Raw genomic sequence first — 19026 nt, 5'->3', positions numbered from 1 at the left:
CTTATATGTATGCAAAATCGTATACACTAAATTTGCAATTATGTTGTCTACATGCCTTAAGCTTGTAATGCTTAGATCAAACTAAATAGTCTGTTCTGGTCTGATTTCAAATATAACAGCTACAAAATGCCTATCTGAGAAAGGTTCTGTTCATTCCAAATATGAGGAAATTATAAGTACAGTGAAACGGTTGAGAATGTATACATCTTATAATATTTTAACTTCAGGTATATGCGGCATGATAACTCCCCGCTGTGCATCCCTTGTTTATTGCACTTGTCTCACAGCATTGGGTCATTTTCCTGTGTATCCGACTTATATATATCAAATTATTGAATAAACAATATACATAACTAAATGAATTAATCAGAGTTATAAACAAATACGAGTAAATATTTTAACACTCGTTAAGTGTTTTAAGTGTTTTAATATTAATAAATACACAATTATGATCTGACGTTTACGGGCTCTGAAGTAATCAGTTATACTGACCCATGAAAGAACGTGTCATAAAAGACTAATCAAAGGGCTAATTGCGGTATCTTATTGCTGCCTTAAACCCTATGTCATTTGTGGTCTCATTCAAAAATGCTGTTCTGAAAACTACTTCACAACATGCCTTGTTTTCGATGCACAAATTTCTCCCTATAGAAATATACGAATACATCAAGAAATGAAATATTGTGTAAATCATGTTACTGTACATAATTGTAACAGAACACTTTCTCTTTTAGTATTTCCAAAAACATAGAACTAAGAAAAACTCAAAGCAACATATTTTGTACTGAATAAAAAGACACTTTAATCATATAACATTCTTTATAATATTAGCATTAGCTAAGTGCTAACTGCTATAATGTTAAAAACAATTCGGTGTAGCATAATATTTTATTAAAACATTTTCTTCAGATTTAAAAAGAAATCCGAACTTTCTAATATAAAGTGGTATATATGCAAAATAAATATTGCAATAAACATTTTATTGTTTGATGCAATTAAAAAATGGAATGAACATCCCGACACTGGCGCTCACACATTCATTAATTGGCAACACGTGTGACACGCTTCATATCACCATTAGTTTATGTTAGAGTAACTTAAAAATGGCACAATTTATGATTCCGGATTATGTTGGTACCGGGTTTAACGTCACAGTCGGTACCGGGTAATATATAATACTCTCTTCAGAAATCCCGGTATCGATGTCACTGGACTTAGAAAGACTTTCATTTATTCCGACATTTTTATGTTTCCATGTTGCCAACAGTTTGTCGTACCAAAAAAGCTTACAAGGAATCCTGGCCTTTGTATGGACTAAGTTTTAGGGCAGGTTTAAGTTTAAGTCCAAGTAGGGATTTTCACTTATTAGTCCAATACCATTCATTCAATTGACTTAATACTTCACACAGTTGTTCAGAGCCATTACATAAGGAGGTAAGATAAATCGTTATCTTTTATTCAAATTATGGCCCCTGATTGACTATGGAACTTAGGTAAAGTTTTAGGACAGGTTCGGGTATCTATTAATAACTTCTATACCTTTCATTCAATTGACTTAATACTTCAAAAAATTGTTCAGGACCATCACCTAAAATGTTCAGGACCATCACACAATGAGGTTACATTATACCATATTATCCTTAATACAAGTTATTGCCCCTGTTTGACTTAGGTCAAAGTTTTAGGGCAAGTTAAAGTTAAGGGCAAGTTGGGATTTTAATAAAAAAAACTTCTACACCTTTCATTCAATGCACTTAATAAAATTCAAAGTTATTGCCGACCATCTTACAACAAGAAACATAACTCTATTTTAACCCTAAATACAAATTATGGCCCTTGATTTTTTTTTTATTGATTTTATTTTAATTTCCTTCTAAAACACATGTTTATATTCTTAACCACTTTTTCATAAAGGGAAAACAAGTTGTTTGAATGTCTTGCGTCATTGTTCGGGCGGGCTGGTGGGAGGGCAGCATCAAAGGCATCTTATGTATCGAACAATTTTAGCTAGGGTTGACATAAAGAGACGAAACTTGGTATATACGAAGAGACCTTTTATGGGAATGCTTTTGAGGCACCTACGATTAAGGTCAATGAAACTATTAATAGAAAAAGGGTTGGTATTGAATTACTTAAGTAAGGGTCTACATATTGTGACCAAACATGGTGTATAGGAAGAGTTTATAGAGACCTTTTCTGAGATTGTGTTTTGGGCCCCGAGATCTCTGGTCTAGGTCAAGGACACTGTTGTTAAAAAAGAAACATGGTAAGTACTGAATGACTCAAGTAAGGGTTGACAACGTGTGATCAAACTTGGTATAAAGGACAAGTTTATGCAGAGCTTTCATGGTTTGCCTTTTGGCCCCCTAGGGTCAAGGTCACTGTTACTAAAAATAGATTACAGTTTCAGTTATGGTTGACATACTGTGACCAAACTTGATATGTAGGAAGAGTGTATGGAGGATTTTTATGAGATTGTGTTTGGGCCCTTAGAATCAAGGTCACTGTTACAAAAAATAGAAGAAAGCAGTTGGAACTGAATCTCTACTGCCAATCATTTAAAACCTAGTTTTGTCACATCGCGATTCTTGTTCACTTTTTAATTTGATTGTTTGATTGCTTTTGACAGGCACATATTACATCGTTATTGTATTCACTTTTAAGTTAAAGCTGCGTAGTCGAGCGCGCTGTCATATGACAGCTCTTGTTAGTGTTTCCAGGAGGTCTCAAACCAAACTTTTAGATACCTTCAATTTGAAATGGTGCATTCTTGTGTGATATTCGAACATTTTCTCCACTAGATTTCAACTATAGTTATTTGTAGAAATCAATTGTGGGGGTGGTGCCAGGTTGACGGCAAAAATCACGAGCACATTATGGGTAGGGTAGCACCGGGCGCATGCTCACTTAATTTGTCCATGTTTTCTCTTTTATTTCAGTATAGCAGAAGAATATATGCAAATAATGCACCATTGCGGCCTTCAAATTTAAAACCTTTCTGTGGGGAGTACTCCCCTCAGCCCCTGTCAACAATTCCATTCATATAAACATCAACTCCTGGGTTCGCTCCTGTAATTCGTTTAGAACTTCGTAAACCGAGTTTATATTTGACAATCAAATTATGATTTTAGACTCAAGATGGATGCAGTCTCAGGGAAAAAGTCACCCGAGGGAACAGGATCAGTGTTTGACCACACATTCTGCCAGACATGTGCGAACGATGGCAAGGACATCCCTCCTGATGCCTTCTGTACCGTCTGCAAGGAGTTCATGTGTTCCAACTGTGCCCGAGTACACAGGAACATGACGTTTACCAAAAGCCACCCTCTTCAGGACAAGAGTACCATGCCTTCTTCACTCCAACCAGAGACTGAGAATAAGCATTTTACGGAAACATGTCAACGCCATGCCGAAGAGTTCATAAAATACTTTTGTCCCAATCACGAGACACTTCTGTGTGGAGACTGCTTGGCTGAGAAAGAACACAGCTCATGCACTATTGAAAGGATTTCTGAAGTGGCAAAGCGGTACAAGGAGGGCCCAAAATACAACGGTCTGAAGGCAGGACTTGTCCAGGTGGTCAATGACATCGGCAACCTTTCAGACAACATACATGCGAGCATGAAATCTATTGATGAAGACAGCTTTACAAATATCAAGGCGCTTCGAAAGTTCAGGAATGATATCAACCAATACCTGGATAAGAGGGAACAAGAGCTACTGGAAGAAATTGAGCAGAAGAAACAAAAATCACAAAGCCTGTTGAGTGAACTAAAATCAAATTGCCAAGACATACAAGCTGCCACTGAGAATCTCAAGGTCGAGCTACAAGCCAAGGAGGTCAACAGTAACCAGTTGTTCATATCTGGAACAAGGGCATTTAAGGAGTTAGTCGGTTTTCAGTCAGCCCTTAAAGACATCAGAGGTAAAAGAAGTGTGTCATACTTCAAGTTCACACGGGATCCCACCACAGAACAGCTGCTGGCTTCATGCACAGCAATTGGCAGAGTGGACCAGGTGGCGTCAGATTTGGCAGACCAGGTGGCGTTAGATTTGCCAGACCAAGTGGCGTCAGATTTGGCAGACCAGGTGGCGTCAGATTTTGCAGACCAGCAGACAAAACCTCAGGTGTCAGGTAAGCAACGCAAAGCAGCTATATTACAATTAGGTTTCATGTTTTATTTAAATCTTTTATTTTACGCCATGTGACTTTATTGCCCTCCATGTCACTTTGGATTTGTATAATTTCCTTTAAAACAGAAGTTAATCCAAAATCGGAAGCGTGTGTTTGAACGTGTGTGTGTGTGTGTGTGTTCATGTGTTCTGTGCCTGTGAGTGTTCTATGTGTTCTATTTAATATTGAATAACTTATCTGCAGTGTAAAGTACACAGCGTATGTCTTGGTATGACCTCAAAATGCGTTGTTTTCAAACACTGCATAAATTCACTTTATTTCACTTTTTTAGACTATTTTAAGAAGGTATAAACATTTATTAATGGTACAGCGTTGTCATCATAGGTAGCAGTGTCGGTCAGAGATTATTTTCTTATATTTATATCTATTATTAAAAGGTCTCTGTATTATATTATAGCTAGGCCTAAAAAAAGTTGTTTGGTTAGGGTTACATCCTGAAAAAAAATAGGTAGGGTAGGTAGGCTTTTTATTTTTTTTTATTTATTTTTTTTATTAGGTTTTATATAAGAATATAATTTTCATCATTGGAGAATGGTGTTAAAGCTATCTTCTGTACAAGCATTTAAGGTTTAAACTTAATATTAAAAAGCAATTAAAAAAAACGATTTTTTTTTTGATTTTTTTTTTATTTTTTCATTTTTTTTTCAAACGGACTATAAAAACGGTAGGGTCGGCGCCTATTCCGTAGGTAGGGTCAGGTAACCCGAACCAAATGTATTTTTTTTTAGGCCCTAGCATAGGCGGCAGTTTCAGTCACAGATGTATTATATTTGTTATATTAGGGATGGCAACGAGTACTCGAGTACTAGATCAATCAACAGAGTACCCGAGTACCAAATCACTACTCGGACACTCGTAAAAAATAAAAATAAATTATTAAACTCACCAAATACACGATTTACAGACGTAAGTATACGATCTGACGCGTTTCAAAAACGACAATTTACGGTACCTTTAAACCCCACTGTGTATATAATTGACCTTAATTAATTAATTATATATTAATGCCTTAAAACTTCACTGTACACTTCTCTCTTACTGATACTGCCTCCCTTTTTTACATCGTTTACTTCTAATGTTGATACCGCCCCCTATGGTTACACTGTATACTTCTCTGACAGATACTGCTCCCTATTGTAACACCGTTTACTGTTTGGACTTGCAGTGTCCCCAATGGTTACACTGTATTCTCCTCTTGTTGATACTGCCCCCTATGCTTAAACAGTACTCGTCTCTGACTGATACTGCAACATAGGACTTCAATGTTAATTCATATAGCTAATACTGTCCATAACTCTAACACCGTAAACTTCCTTGGCTGACAATGCCCCCCTACGGTTTCTGCGTACACAGAATACTTTTATGACTGATGAGTCTTCCCTCTATGGTTAAACTGTTTGCACCCCTGCCTAATACCACTATGGCTACAATGTATACTTCCCCGATTGAAACTGCCCCTTATGAATACATTATACTACTTCGCTGACTGATTCTGACCCCTATGGTTTAACCATATATTTTTCTGGCTAATGTTACACTTTATACTTCTCTGTGTGATAGTATCCCCTGCGGTTACACCCAATTCTTTTCTGACTATACTATCTACTATGGTTACACGGTATACTACTCTGACTGATACTATCACCTCTGGTTGTACTGTATTCTTCTCTGTCTTATACTTTCCGCTGTGGCTGCACCTTATACTCCTCTGACTGATACTAAATCATGTGGTTATTCCGTATTCTTTTCTGATAAAAACTTTCCCAAGTGGTAACATTGAATACTTCTCTGACTGACACTATCACCTGTGGTTACACCGTATACTTCCCTGACTAATACTTACCCCCATGATTACCCCGTATTTTTCTCTGATTGATATTGCCGCCTATGGTTACCCTGTAGTCTTCTCGGACTGATTTTGCCCCTGTGGTAACACTTCATACTTCTCTGAGTAATACTGCACCCCCCCTATGGTCACACCGTATACTTTCTCTGACTGATACTGCCCCCTATGGTTACACCGTACTCTTCGCGGACTGATACAGCCCCTGTGGTAACACTTTATACTTATCTGACTGATACTGCCCCCTATGGTTACACCGTGTACTTCACTGATTGACACTGTCCCATATTGTTACACCGTACACTCCCTGGCTGATACTGCCCCCTATGCGGGATGTTTCTTCATAAAAATAACTTTAGGACTTGTTTGTGATTAGAATCGAAATAAGAGAGGCATAAAGTAGTTTAGTGTCAGTGTGATCATTACTTGTGTGTTATGACAAAGCAGGTGATACTCATTAAAAATAACGGGCGAAAATAAGAAGGGCGGAAAGCCGGAAACGAACTGTTGTTTTACATCTTACTGATGTAGAACAAACTATGACACCAAGATTTTGCAAAGTATTTACTGTAATAGTCTTTTGATTTCATTCAAATTTAAAAGTGTGTTTATATACATATTCGTATTCAAATTAAAGGATTAATAAAAACACACTTTTAAGTATGATTTTTTTTTTATATCATTTGAGTTAACATTTTTTTATCACCAAAACTAAGTTATAGTTTTCAGATATATGAAATACACAACAGGCGGCTTGTGTAATTTATTATATTAATTATGTTTAAACAGTTTACTCAGTTCATATTTGAAAACAATTCAAGAAGATTATTATTAGCTTCAAAGATCTCTTTGTGTACAAGCACATGCTATATTGTAAATATTGTTTCATACATGTATGTTCCATCAAGGTCATTAACACATCAATAGATACATGCGTTTACTATAAACATATCTTAGTTTGCTTAATGTTAAATACCAGTGAAGCGGACATTAATAAACTCTTTTGCAAGTTTTGTTCATCAACAGTTTATTTCGATATTTCAGCCTTAAACCAGAGCCGTGCAGACCTAAGCTATTCCCTGTTTAGTAAGCTGCCTGACGTCCCAGTAAAGGCATCAAGTGACACCCATGACTGCTTCCTGACCAGTGTGTCCCTCCTGCCAGGGGACAGGCTACTGCTGTCTGATTACGACAATCGCTCATTAAAGCTGGTTGACACGATGAATAACAAGCTGGTGTCTCAGGTGACACTGCCAGGTAATCCGTGGGACCTGTGTCTCCTGCCCGGGGACAGGGCAGTCGTCACTATGCCTTGTTTGAAGAAGATACAGTTCGTTTCTACTCAGCAAAAGGTAACACTACAGGATGTTGTTAAAGTGGATGTAGAATGTTTTGGAATAGATTTCTGTGATGACAACCTGATAGTGTCCTCTACCAACCCAGGTAAGGTTGTGTTGATGGACATGAAGGGAAAGGTGAAGAAGAGTGTTGACAGCGACAGCAGTGGAAAACCTTTGTTTCAGTATCCCAACTATCTGACAGTGACTAGAGAGAGCCAGACTCTTTATGTTTCAGACCAGGGCACCAACACCATAACCAAGATGAGCATCTTACTGGAGGTGCTCCAGTCATACCAAGACCCGATACTGAAATATCCACGTGGTCTAACAGCCGTGGGAGACAACCAGCTGCTTGTGTGTGGGAGTGGTAGTTACAACATCCTGTTACTTGACGCGCTCACCGGCTCGATAACCCAACTGCTGGAGATAGAAGAGGGGAAAGAGATGCCATACATTGTGGCTTACTGTCCACTGAGGAAGATGATGTTTGTCACCAGCAGTATGTATGGCGCCCCTGAATTGGATAATTTCGTGAAAGTCTTCAAAGTTGCGTAACGATTGCATTTACACTAACCTAAATTGAAGTCATTTTAAAAATATGTTATGTGTTTTTATGAACAGGCGTATGTTTTTCAGTGGTTCTTAAAGAGCTACGTCTGTAGTTATTGTAATATGATTATCTTTGTTATGTAACCAAGAGCTCAGAGATTCTAAAATATTATTCAATATCAATGCACATACGGTTATGTATCACCGTGTCAAGCTGTCTTAAAGTACAGCTCCAAATTACATTTTAAATCTTGAATATGATTTTTTGTGATGCGCTCTTCAAACTTCCACTATAGAGGGTTTCGAATTCAATACCAATAAGTTGTTGGACCACAAGTATTTGAATCAGTTTCTGGTCAAAATGAAATAAAATTGGTTTTGGGTTTATACATTAAGAAACATTGTTTGTTTTCTATAATCACATGCATGGTAAATGTTAAATATCAATGTTTCACTTAAGATGTTGAAAAGATAAAACATATAGTTTATATCCGAACATAAGTCATATACTTGTAGTCTCATGTTGTACATATTTGAACAGTAGACACTCTATTATATGTTTTATTTTGCATATTGCAAAAAAAATCATTTAGTTGTAAATAATTAATAAGTGATTGAATTACAGCATTGACATTCTAAAATAAGTGATTGAATTAAATATAAGCAATATAAATGTAATATCTAAAGCTTTCAGTTGTATTTGTATAAATAGCCCAACTGAATTTTAATTGTAAATCCCCCCTGGTCCAGAATAAATATAAACACAGCGTTTACAACAATAATATTAGTACCACCTTGATTACTGGACTTCTTTGTGTTTTATTTATTTCCAATTGCACTCATGATTTATGAATAAAACATGCAACCTGTTTAATAAGTAATGTATCATTGCAATTCATAGATCATTAACTGATATTATAGCTATCCGTTTTTGATCTACCAACTCTTAAGCGGTAGACATTATTTTAATTGTTTCCAATTATTGTAAGTGGTCAACATATTTTTTTTGTCGAATAATAAGCCGTATTCCTGAAAGAGTTTCAATCAATTTATTTTAGTTAATCAGAAATTAGCCGTTCTTGAATTTAATCAGGTGAAGCTGTTGATTTAAACACTGGCTGGCCCAGTTATATGGTAGTTTACACAAGAAAATGTAGACCACTTAAAAAAGATTATTAGTATGGACTTACACAGGTGTTGTTTTACCGGATTCTCCACACAAAACAAGACCCCACTTTCCCCAACATCGCCCCAACGAGGGTTACTTATCATATTATTACAACAAAAACTTTCGTCGCAATCAGTGTAAAATAAATAATGATAAAAATAAGTATTTAGTGAAGATAAAAATAGACAAGAACATTACTTAATTTTATTTTCCCAGAAAAGCTGCTTGCTGATTTGTTCATTTATGAAGTTTTGTTTGTCATAATTGTTATTATTATTATTATCATTATCATTACAGTAACAGTGGCAGTGGCAGTAGCAGTAGCAGTAGCAGTAGCAGTTGCAGTTGCAGTAGCAGTAGCAGTAGCAGTAGCAGTAGCAGTAGCAGTAGCAGTAGCAGTAGCAGTAGTAGTAGTAGTAGTAGTAGTAGTAGTAGTAGCAGCAGCAGCAGCAGCAGCAGCAGCAGCAGCAGCAGCAGCAGCAGCAGCAGCAGCAGCAGTAGCAGTAGCAGTAGAGTAGTAGTAGTAGTAGTAGTAGTAGTAGTAGTAGTAGTAGTAGTAGTAGTAGTAGTAGTAGTAGTAGTAGTAGTAGTAGTAGTAGTAGAAGTAGTAGTAGTAGTAGTAGTAGTAGTAGTAGTAGTAGTAGTAGTAGTAGTAGTAGTAGTAGTAGTAGTAGTAGTACAAAGGCTGAATATCCATCGGATATATATTGGGTCTTGAAACTTCATTCTTAGTTTTAAAAGTCATACATAACATATTTTGATTTTGAGATCACTAGGTCAAAGGTCAAAGTCGCAGTAACCTTCAGGTAAAAAACGATATGTTGACGTTAACCTAAAGCTGGAGAATGGTTTCAGCTCAAATACTAAAGAACGCTTGCACCCAGGAACTTGCATTCATGAAGATCATGTAGTATACACGTATAAGGTTATATGGGGACCGCAAGCCAGTTGAACTAGTGATGAATTTAGGATAAAATATATATCAAAATCAAAGTCATCAAGAATAAGTTGACAAGTTTAGGATTTATTTTATTTTAACACTATATATGGGTTGGTTAACCGCCAAAAGGCAAAGCCTCCACCACAAGTAGAGACCGGCTTGTGGGAAACATGTATAAACGGATGTTAAACGGTAGCATTAAAAAAATAAGAATAAAAAAATAGCTAGGGTGCACACTGATTCATGTTGGTTCAACTAATGACAAGTTCCTTAGAAATCATATATCTATTGAATGGCGCACTTATGAAAAGAAAACGAATGCGGCCCGGATGGATAAAAGTAGTGACGAGTGCGATTCATGTAATGCCCTATTTTACTATGTAAAACGTATGCTGATGTAGATCATACAAATATAATTGCATATTCGGGATTGATGCAATCCCCGGAAAGAAGGCACCTCAGAAGGTTGCGGGAGTAACTTAAACTTGAATAGGACTTCTCTTTGTTTGCCGTTGACAAAACTTCGGTCATGTAAAAACACCATAACTTTCGTATTATCGGCGCATCATTTCCGCTTCCGGTTGTTAAAGTTGAGCGAAATTCCGTGGGATAGAAAAAAAGTGTTTATTCATGGATATATTGGATATAAGTGATTACATTTTGGATAAAACTGTAGAGATAAGTGTCTTCCACCTTGTCGAAAATACATTTTTTGTAAACTATAACTTAACTTGCAAGCTGTTACGAAAATAGAAAAAAAGTTCTTTGTTTGAAATATGTAAACACACATTAGAGAATGAACAGTTGCCTAGGGTGTTAAGTTAATTGCTGAAAATAGGCTGACTTCCCAGCGGTCACGTCGCTTGGTTATCTGAATAGCCGCAGGGCAGGATTACCCTCTAACTGTATGTAATGATTGAAGATACAGTTAGCTTCACGTAACGGGATTAGTGCACATTCAAGATGTCGGACCCCGACGAAACGGATCCGAAAATGTTAGTGAATGAAAGCATTTTAAGGATTAAGCGCGAACGATCTGCGAGCCAGTGCTCGACCATATACGACGAGGACGCATCATTCGAGGACCCGGATGCGGAGCTTTCACAGGCCCCTCTCCCGCAACAGTTTTTCCAAGAGACGGATGAAAAGCTTGCGGAAATGGCACGTGAAAACTATGTACGGGAGATCCTACGGCTCTGCAGAAACGACTACTCTAGGCTTGACGAATATAGAAAAAGACTGGCGGAACGGGCGCGAGTACTTCCGGATTGCCCGACCACTCGTCTCGTGAACCGTAGGAACTCTTCTCATGCTACAAAGGAAAAGAAATGCGCACAAGACTGTTATGTGCTCAATGCCTTCATTTGTGGAGAACAGACTAGGGAAATAATGGACATATTTGTAAACGTAGCCAATTCAAACGACACAATACTTTTAAGCAACGACTGTTTATCGTCAAAAGATATACTAACTCAGCCCGATCTATTCGCCCTCCTTTCTAACATGAACTCAGAAATATTGAAAATATCTGCACAGCAGGCGAAGGATTCGGTGCTTATAGCTTCAATTCAGTCGGATATGGCGCAGCTAGCAGTCAACCACAGAGTACTGAACGGAACGGTTAGAAGTATTCTATCCAGGATGCCGGAATCTACCGCAGGCTCTGAACTGAGCAAACTACAGACCGACGTAAAACGGCTTGGGTCCTCAATAGCAACAGTTAACCAACGGCTCCGGCGTTACCGCAACCACCCCAATTTCTAAACCAGATGCTAATGGGGACAAAGTGATTAACAGCCCACAGTCGAAGTCATACGCAGAAGTTATAATGACCGAGAACATCAACCACTCGGAAGCTCGGGAAGAAAATGTCTCCGGAAACACGGCTATGACAAGGCTGGTTCCAAACAAGAACATGTTGTCAACTGAAAAACGTCGCAAGACTATGCTTTCAAAACGTGCAGCAGATGAAAGACAAGTGCAGACGAGCGTCCCAATGGCGCACGACGGCTCGACGACCGGAATTACGCACGCACGTCCGGAAAGTCTTTCCATGGAAATAAGTGTCACTCCAGAAAAAGATCCAGGAAATGACAATGCAAATACTAGTAGACAAGATGCAGCGGACACTAATTTTACGGCAGTCCGAAGACGCCGAAACGTTTCGTACTATATCTCAAATATTGATAGTCACACTGTAGAAAAAGACATTTACGACTACTTTCAACTTAACAACGTATACATTTCTCACGTCCGTATGTTTTACGGAAAAAATGGCTCATCAGCTAAAATAAACGTGCCAGAAGAACTGGAGCCTATCATCAACGACGACATGTTTTGGCCAAATGGGATCAAGTACCGGAAGTGGGTGACGAGGGAAGAGTGGGACGAGCAGAGCAATCCGCCACGTCACCGTGACAGACGACATAACCGCCCCAACCACAAGGATAGAGGGTTCCGGGCATATGGACATGAAACGGACTATAGGGGCGATTCCGGATACGATGATCGCTACCATTGTGACATAAAGGATCATAGTTATTGGGATCGACGCAGTGAAAACAATGAACAGGAAGACGTGGGTGGACCTTTTCGCGACTATGACCCCAACTACGATTACACGAAGAATACACGGGCATCGTGGAGGGATCGGAGAAACATATACTGAGCAATATTAGTGTGTTTATAAATATTGCAACATTTAACACAATTGTGAACTAACTATGTTACCAATGATAACTGTACTCTATACTTTTATACTACTATTTTCGATGTTTAGTTTGTTAAGCTGGAATTGTCGTGGTATCATGTCGTCAGCATATCCTTTGTCTGAAATGTTGACCAAACATAACATTGATATTTGCTTGATTAATGAGCATAAGTTGTTACAACGGTCTGCGACCTTTTTCGAGTCCATACATCAAGACTATAGCTCATTTGTTACTATCGATAACAGTTCAGACCAATATGGACCGATTACGTGTGGCAAATCGGGCGTAGCAATTATGTACAAAAAATCATTAGCTAACTGTATAGAGTTGATTGAGAATATTTCTAGTGATAGGATCATAGGTATAGAAGTTAAGTGTTTAAACACATCGCCTCTATATATATTCTGTGCGTACCTACCAGCGTGTAACGACTTAGATTTTTACCAATCAGTATTAAGTGATTTAGAATCATTCATATGGCACTACGGCAAAATGGGGAGCGTTATAGCCGCAGGGGACTTCAACGGCCAGTTTCTTCAGGATGGTGGTAAAGGGAGTCAGAAATCACGAAAGCTCACACATTTCATCCGGAAAAACAATTTACTGTCCTGTAATCCGAAAAATTCTCATACATTTGTACCAACTAGATCTATATTGGATTATATATTTATCGAGCCAATATTCAGAGATCATATAGAATCATTCAAGATAATTGAAAGTGAAGAGATATTTACGTCAGACCATCTTCCGCTTATCATGACATTTCATGTTAAACCTAAAACGCAGACATTAAACATTAGGGGGCCATGCATTGCGTGGCACAAGTGTACTAGCGAGCAGTTTGGAAATTATCAAAACTCTATACAATGTGAACTTAAATGTGTTTTAGAAACAGCAAGTGAAAAATGCGACCCGAACTTTTTGAACACTCTGATCACAGAAGCGCTTCACAGTGCTGCGCGTCGTTTGCCGGTCAGTAAGTTTAACAAGAGGGCTAAACCCTACTGGTGCAAGGAGGTTAAGGTCGCACATACCATCGCGAGGCGCCTGCGTAGAATGTGGATGGCGGCAGGGCGTCCAAGGGGGAATGACCATGTGTCATACCGACAGTACAAACAGGCCAAAGCAAACTTTCGAAACATAAAAAGGAAAAAGCAAGATGAGAGCGAAAATAATTACTTTGATGAGCTGAACTTGACTACAAGTTATTTTGGAAAACACTAAAGCGTAAAAGTGGGAAGCGTCCTGATATTTGCAGTGATTTAATTATTGATGGCACCAAGTACAGTGACGATAAAGTGGTAGACGGCTTCCAGGATTACTTCAAAAGTGTATTTGATCAGGAATACCCGCTTTCATCAAACGATATTGAAACACTAAACTGCGTAAATATTTTTGCCGCAAATGATAATTTAAACAACCCAAACTTGTTAGCAAACATTGAAATCAAGGAAATAGACCACGTTATACATACTCTTAAGAAACAGAAATCGCCAGGAATAGACAATGTTCTCAACGAACACATTATACATGGTGGCGTGATTATTCGAGATGCGCTTATCAAGCTTTTTAACTCTGTGTTACGTAACGAGAAAGTCCCAGATATATGGAAATCTAGCATAATTATTCCCATATACAAAGGAAAGGGTAAAACTAAAAGCGACCCTAACAGCTATAGACCTGTCTCGTTACTTCCGTGTACCTGTAAAATATTTGAACGGATACTGCTGACAAGAATTAACAACCATGTGACCACCTCTAATTTACCATTCCCGTCGGCACAGCAACAAGGCATCCAGAAAGGACTTAGCTGCATTACAACTGCATTCAACCTCCAGGAAACAGTTTATACACAGATTGAGAGTGGCAGTAATGCATACACCGCTTGTCTCGACCAGAAAGCTGCGTTCGATTCGGTGTGGCACGGTGGTCTATTTTACAAACTTGGACAGTTGGGAATATGTGGAAAACTCTTACGCTTAATAATACAATCATACAGCAGTCTTAAATGCGTAGTTCGCACAAACAGGAGTACATCAAAGGCCATTAACGTTAAACGCTCAGTTCGGCAGGGAGGAGTTTTGTCAACTTTTTTCTATTTAGTATACATCAATGAACTACTCGTCACACTCGAGAACAGTAACAACGGAAGCAGTGTCATGTCAGTCAAGGCAGGTAACCCATCATTCGCAGACGATATAGCACTGATTGCAGTTACCCCCCTTTACCTCCAGAAGTTAATAGACATTGTGTACTTTTATTGCAAAGACTGGAAAATGGATATAAGCGTAGCCAAATCAAGCGTTGTGGCCTTTACAAGTAAAAGGACGATACCAGTTCTAGGAATCCTTTATGGAGATACATGTATAGATCAAGCAGACAATGTAAACCACTTAGGAATTAGACAGGATTCCAATTTAAAGTTTTCGTTAAGAATTCAGGAAAGACTGCAAAAGGCTAAAAATTCATTTTTTTCTATGGCTGCACAGGGTGTCCACCCTTTCGGAGTGAACCCTTTGGTAAGCGCCGATCTTTACAAGAAAATAATCAAGCCTATAGCTCTTTATGGTTGTGAATTATGGTGTAACCTTACTGCGCATAACATGTATACTATTGACAAATTTCAGCATTTCATTGTTAAAAAAATACAGGGTTTTCATATTTCGACAAGATCAGATATGTGTGAAGCAATGGTTGGACTGCAAAAGCTTACCTGCGATGTGATTATTAGGAAACTTGTGTTTTTACACAAGATATTAAGCCTTGATTGTAAAAGTACATGTCGAAATATTTTTATACGCAGATATTTGTCATTCATATCTTGTAACACTTCCATAAAGTATGGTTTTATTCCAGATATTTGTAACACACTCTGTAAATACGATCTTCATTTTGTTATTAACAATGTTTTAGTAGATCCGACAACATTGCCGAGTAAGTATGTATGGAAAAGAACTGTCAAGCAATTAGTGTATAGATACGAGACTGAAATGTGGAGATACAGAATTATGACAGACTCTGACTTTGCTCGCTTCAGAATTTTACAACCAACTATCGCTCCGTCAATTGTGTACAGGACGTGTTGTCGTGCTGCTCAGAGGAACATTATGCACGAGGTTGGAAAACAATGGTGTCGCAGCTGTCGACTTGACTCTCTAACACTTTGTCAAATCTGTAATGTCCAAACCACGGACAAAATTGTTCACCTAGTCAGCGAATGTGCAGCAACAATTGAATTGCGAACTAAATATGTGTGCGCTATTTCATGTTTCGGCATTGAGTTTGTATCAGAAATACTTCAATTGGACGAATCCATGTTTACTATGAAACTGATGGGTGCACCTTTAGCGCCACTGCTTGACAATAATGACAATAAGGACTTTCTCCTGATATCGTTCCAATTTATTAGTGACTGTCTGTCATGTGTGTAAATTGTTACGAACATATTGTATTGCTGTATGATGACGATGCCCACTAATTGGGATTATGTATGGTCACACGGTATTTGTAATAGTTATTATTATTATTTATTTGTAATTACACATTGCTGATATGTTTCTTTGAAATGCTTTAGAAATTAGATATATATATTTGTACATATGTATGCATATCTCCTTTAAGGAGGAAATAAAGATTTTGATTGATTGATTGACTAGTACACAATATACATTTAATTTTATTTTTTGACTCAAAAGCAAAAACAAAACACTTCGATGTCCAAAATCGCAATTGCGGAGTATACGAGCAGTCTATTGGAATGTTTTTATAAACAAATATCACGATTAAGACATAGTCTAACATGGTTGATGGTTTGTATGTTTTTAGTCTTCTGAAAGCGCCAAAACTGCATTCGCACAAACAGAAACACACAGCCAATCATAAAATTAACTTACAAATTGAATCAATGGAAGGGAAGTCGTTTTCGTCACACATTTGAAATCCTTTTTTGAGTGATGCAGGAGTCTTTCCATCGTATTACATTGCATCCCCAGGTTTCAAATTTGCTTATCATAGGAAGTTTGTTTAAAACATTTGTTTGATTGTGTATTCAATGTTAAACGGATGATGGACATGATTTCCAAGTAACAAATATGTCCCCTCTAAATAACGTCTTCCAATTGTTCAGTTGAATGAGTAAAGTAAGTGAAGTGCTGTACTACGTGGTCTAAAAATGGAAATAAGTAATTAAGCTTATAATGGTACATCATTGATGTATTTATACCGTCATTATCCCTTTGATTTTGTCTGGTTTCCCTGGCAATTTATTCATTTGTATAGCTATTATGACTGACCTGTCATAAATCTCTTTAAAAGAGTTTTATAAATGCAACTATATACCACTTTCCATTGACTTCAACAAATAACTTGCCGCATCGGTTTCGTCAAACGTATCTTTAATGCGATGACTATATGTTCATAACAGCATAGGTGCTCATGAAATCCTTTCTTGAAAAACATCTCGTAACTGAGAGAATAGAGAGAGTCTGTCCTTTTGAAGTCTGCTGATATATGACATATTCGTATCATACTCTGGTAAGTCGGCTCAAAGGTCAGCCATTGCGCTTTTACCTTGCATTTGCATTTTGCGGAGTTGAGAAAAAAGAAAGTATTTTGTTGAAAACAAAATGTTCATAAAATTGCAAATCGATGGATTCTGAGTGCATAATGAGACTACTACTTGATTTAAACAATAATTTCTACAATGCATAAAATATTTAGCAAGATCGGTAATCCAAGCCTCGACGCCAAGTACCTGGCCACTCATTGTCGTCGCACCCAGTCATTTTGTATCCTCAATGAGAACTATTTAAAACCTTAAGAAGTATTATGCCAAGGTTAATCCAAGATATATATTTTCTTGTTCCTATTACAAAGTGGTGACGTGCACCCGCACCCCGAACCTATTGAACAGGACAAGTATGCTGATAATTCGGGATTTTCAAATATGAAGAAAGGGATACAACCTAGATTTCCTTGTTCAGTTTGTGGAAAAGGTGTAACTGCCCGTAGTAAATCTGTCAACTGTGATTTTTGTGAAATCCGGACACATATAAGATGCTCTTGTTATATTAGTGATTCTTTCTACGCAAACGTATGCAAGTCTAATGGATCTTTTTATTTCACTTGTCGGATATGTACTTTTAAATTATTACCTTTTTATCTTTGTTATGATTTAAACGATATTCATGATTGAATTCTGCCAGATTTACATGACAATATATATAGTTTTACTGAATCATGTAGTAATTTTAATTGCGTTGAACTTAAAGGACTTCATTTTATTCATTTCAACATACGATCTCTATTACCAAAGTTGCCCGAAATGAGACATTTAATGTCAAAATATAGATTGGCAGCCATAGCGTTTTCAGAGACCTGGCTGGACAGTTCAGTTATGGACTCGGAAATACAAATTCAAGGATACAATGTGATCAGAAAGGACCGGAACAGACAAGGTGGTGGAGTATGCTTATACGTCAATGAAGATCTGGCGTTCACCGAAAGACGGGACCTAAAAAATGACAATCTTGAAGCAGTTTGGGCTTATATTTTATTACCAAAAACCAAACCTATTTTAATAGGGTCATGTTATATACTACGTAAAAACAGATTGTGTTGATATTTTTGAAAATGTTTTATCTATGGTTATATCTGACACAGAATGGTACATCCTTGGTAATTTTAACATTTGTTCTTTTGCAAAAAAATCAGCTTTTTTTAAAAGGTTTGAACAAGTTCAAAGTTCAAGTACCCTAATTTAAATCCTACACCATACCCCACACTACCCACCCCACCCTCCCTGCCTCCCAACCACCCGCCCACCCGACCACCCAAACACCCATCCACCCAACCACCCACCCACCCACTCACCTACCCACCTACCTACCTACCTACTTACCTACCTACCTACCTACCTACCTACCTACCTACCTACCTACCTACCTATCATCAACCGTCTATGCCCCATTGATATCGGATGCAGTGATATAATCTGCGCAATATTTAGTTGGAAAGTTTTATCATTTGTGATTATCCGAATCTTAAAAAAAGTTATTATTTCCATTCAGTTTTGGTCGTTTAACCATCTCCCTCCTGCTGAAAGTTTCATAATTTCTTAAATTATGTCCATGTGGACATGTCTGTTTTAGCTTATTTTTAACGCGCGTTTCCAGCGTGTTAACATACGTGCTCTACACTTAGCAACCAGAGTTTGTTTTTTTATTTCAGCTTTTTTATAATATTTCCTAAATGTAGCCGAGATTAAGCATGTATAAAATGA

At 37.6% G+C, this 19026-nt stretch overlaps 1 protein-coding gene across 2 annotated transcripts in view; it reads left to right on the top strand.

Annotated features, from left to right (window-relative positions):
- Nucleotides 1-8634, top strand: part of LOC128218228 (uncharacterized) — a 48385-nt gene extending 39751 nt beyond the window's left edge. For both annotated transcript variants that reach the window (XM_052925836.1, XM_052925837.1), the window contains exons 2-3: nucleotides 3132-4135; nucleotides 7083-8634. In XM_052925836.1, coding sequence (XP_052781796.1) covers nucleotides 3139-4135; nucleotides 7083-7933 — 1848 coding nt within the window. In that variant the 5' untranslated portion in view covers nucleotides 3132-3138 and the 3' untranslated portion in view covers nucleotides 7934-8634. The remainder of the gene's footprint in view (nucleotides 1-3131; nucleotides 4136-7082) is intronic.
- Nucleotides 8635-19026: the final 10392 nt, after the last annotated feature.

Source organism: Mya arenaria, chromosome 14 (assembly GCF_026914265.1).
Source record: "Mya arenaria isolate MELC-2E11 chromosome 14, ASM2691426v1".
NCBI classification, from domain to species: Eukaryota; Metazoa; Mollusca; class Bivalvia; order Myida; family Myidae; genus Mya; species Mya arenaria.
This window is presented reverse-complemented; position numbering and strand designations above follow the sequence as displayed.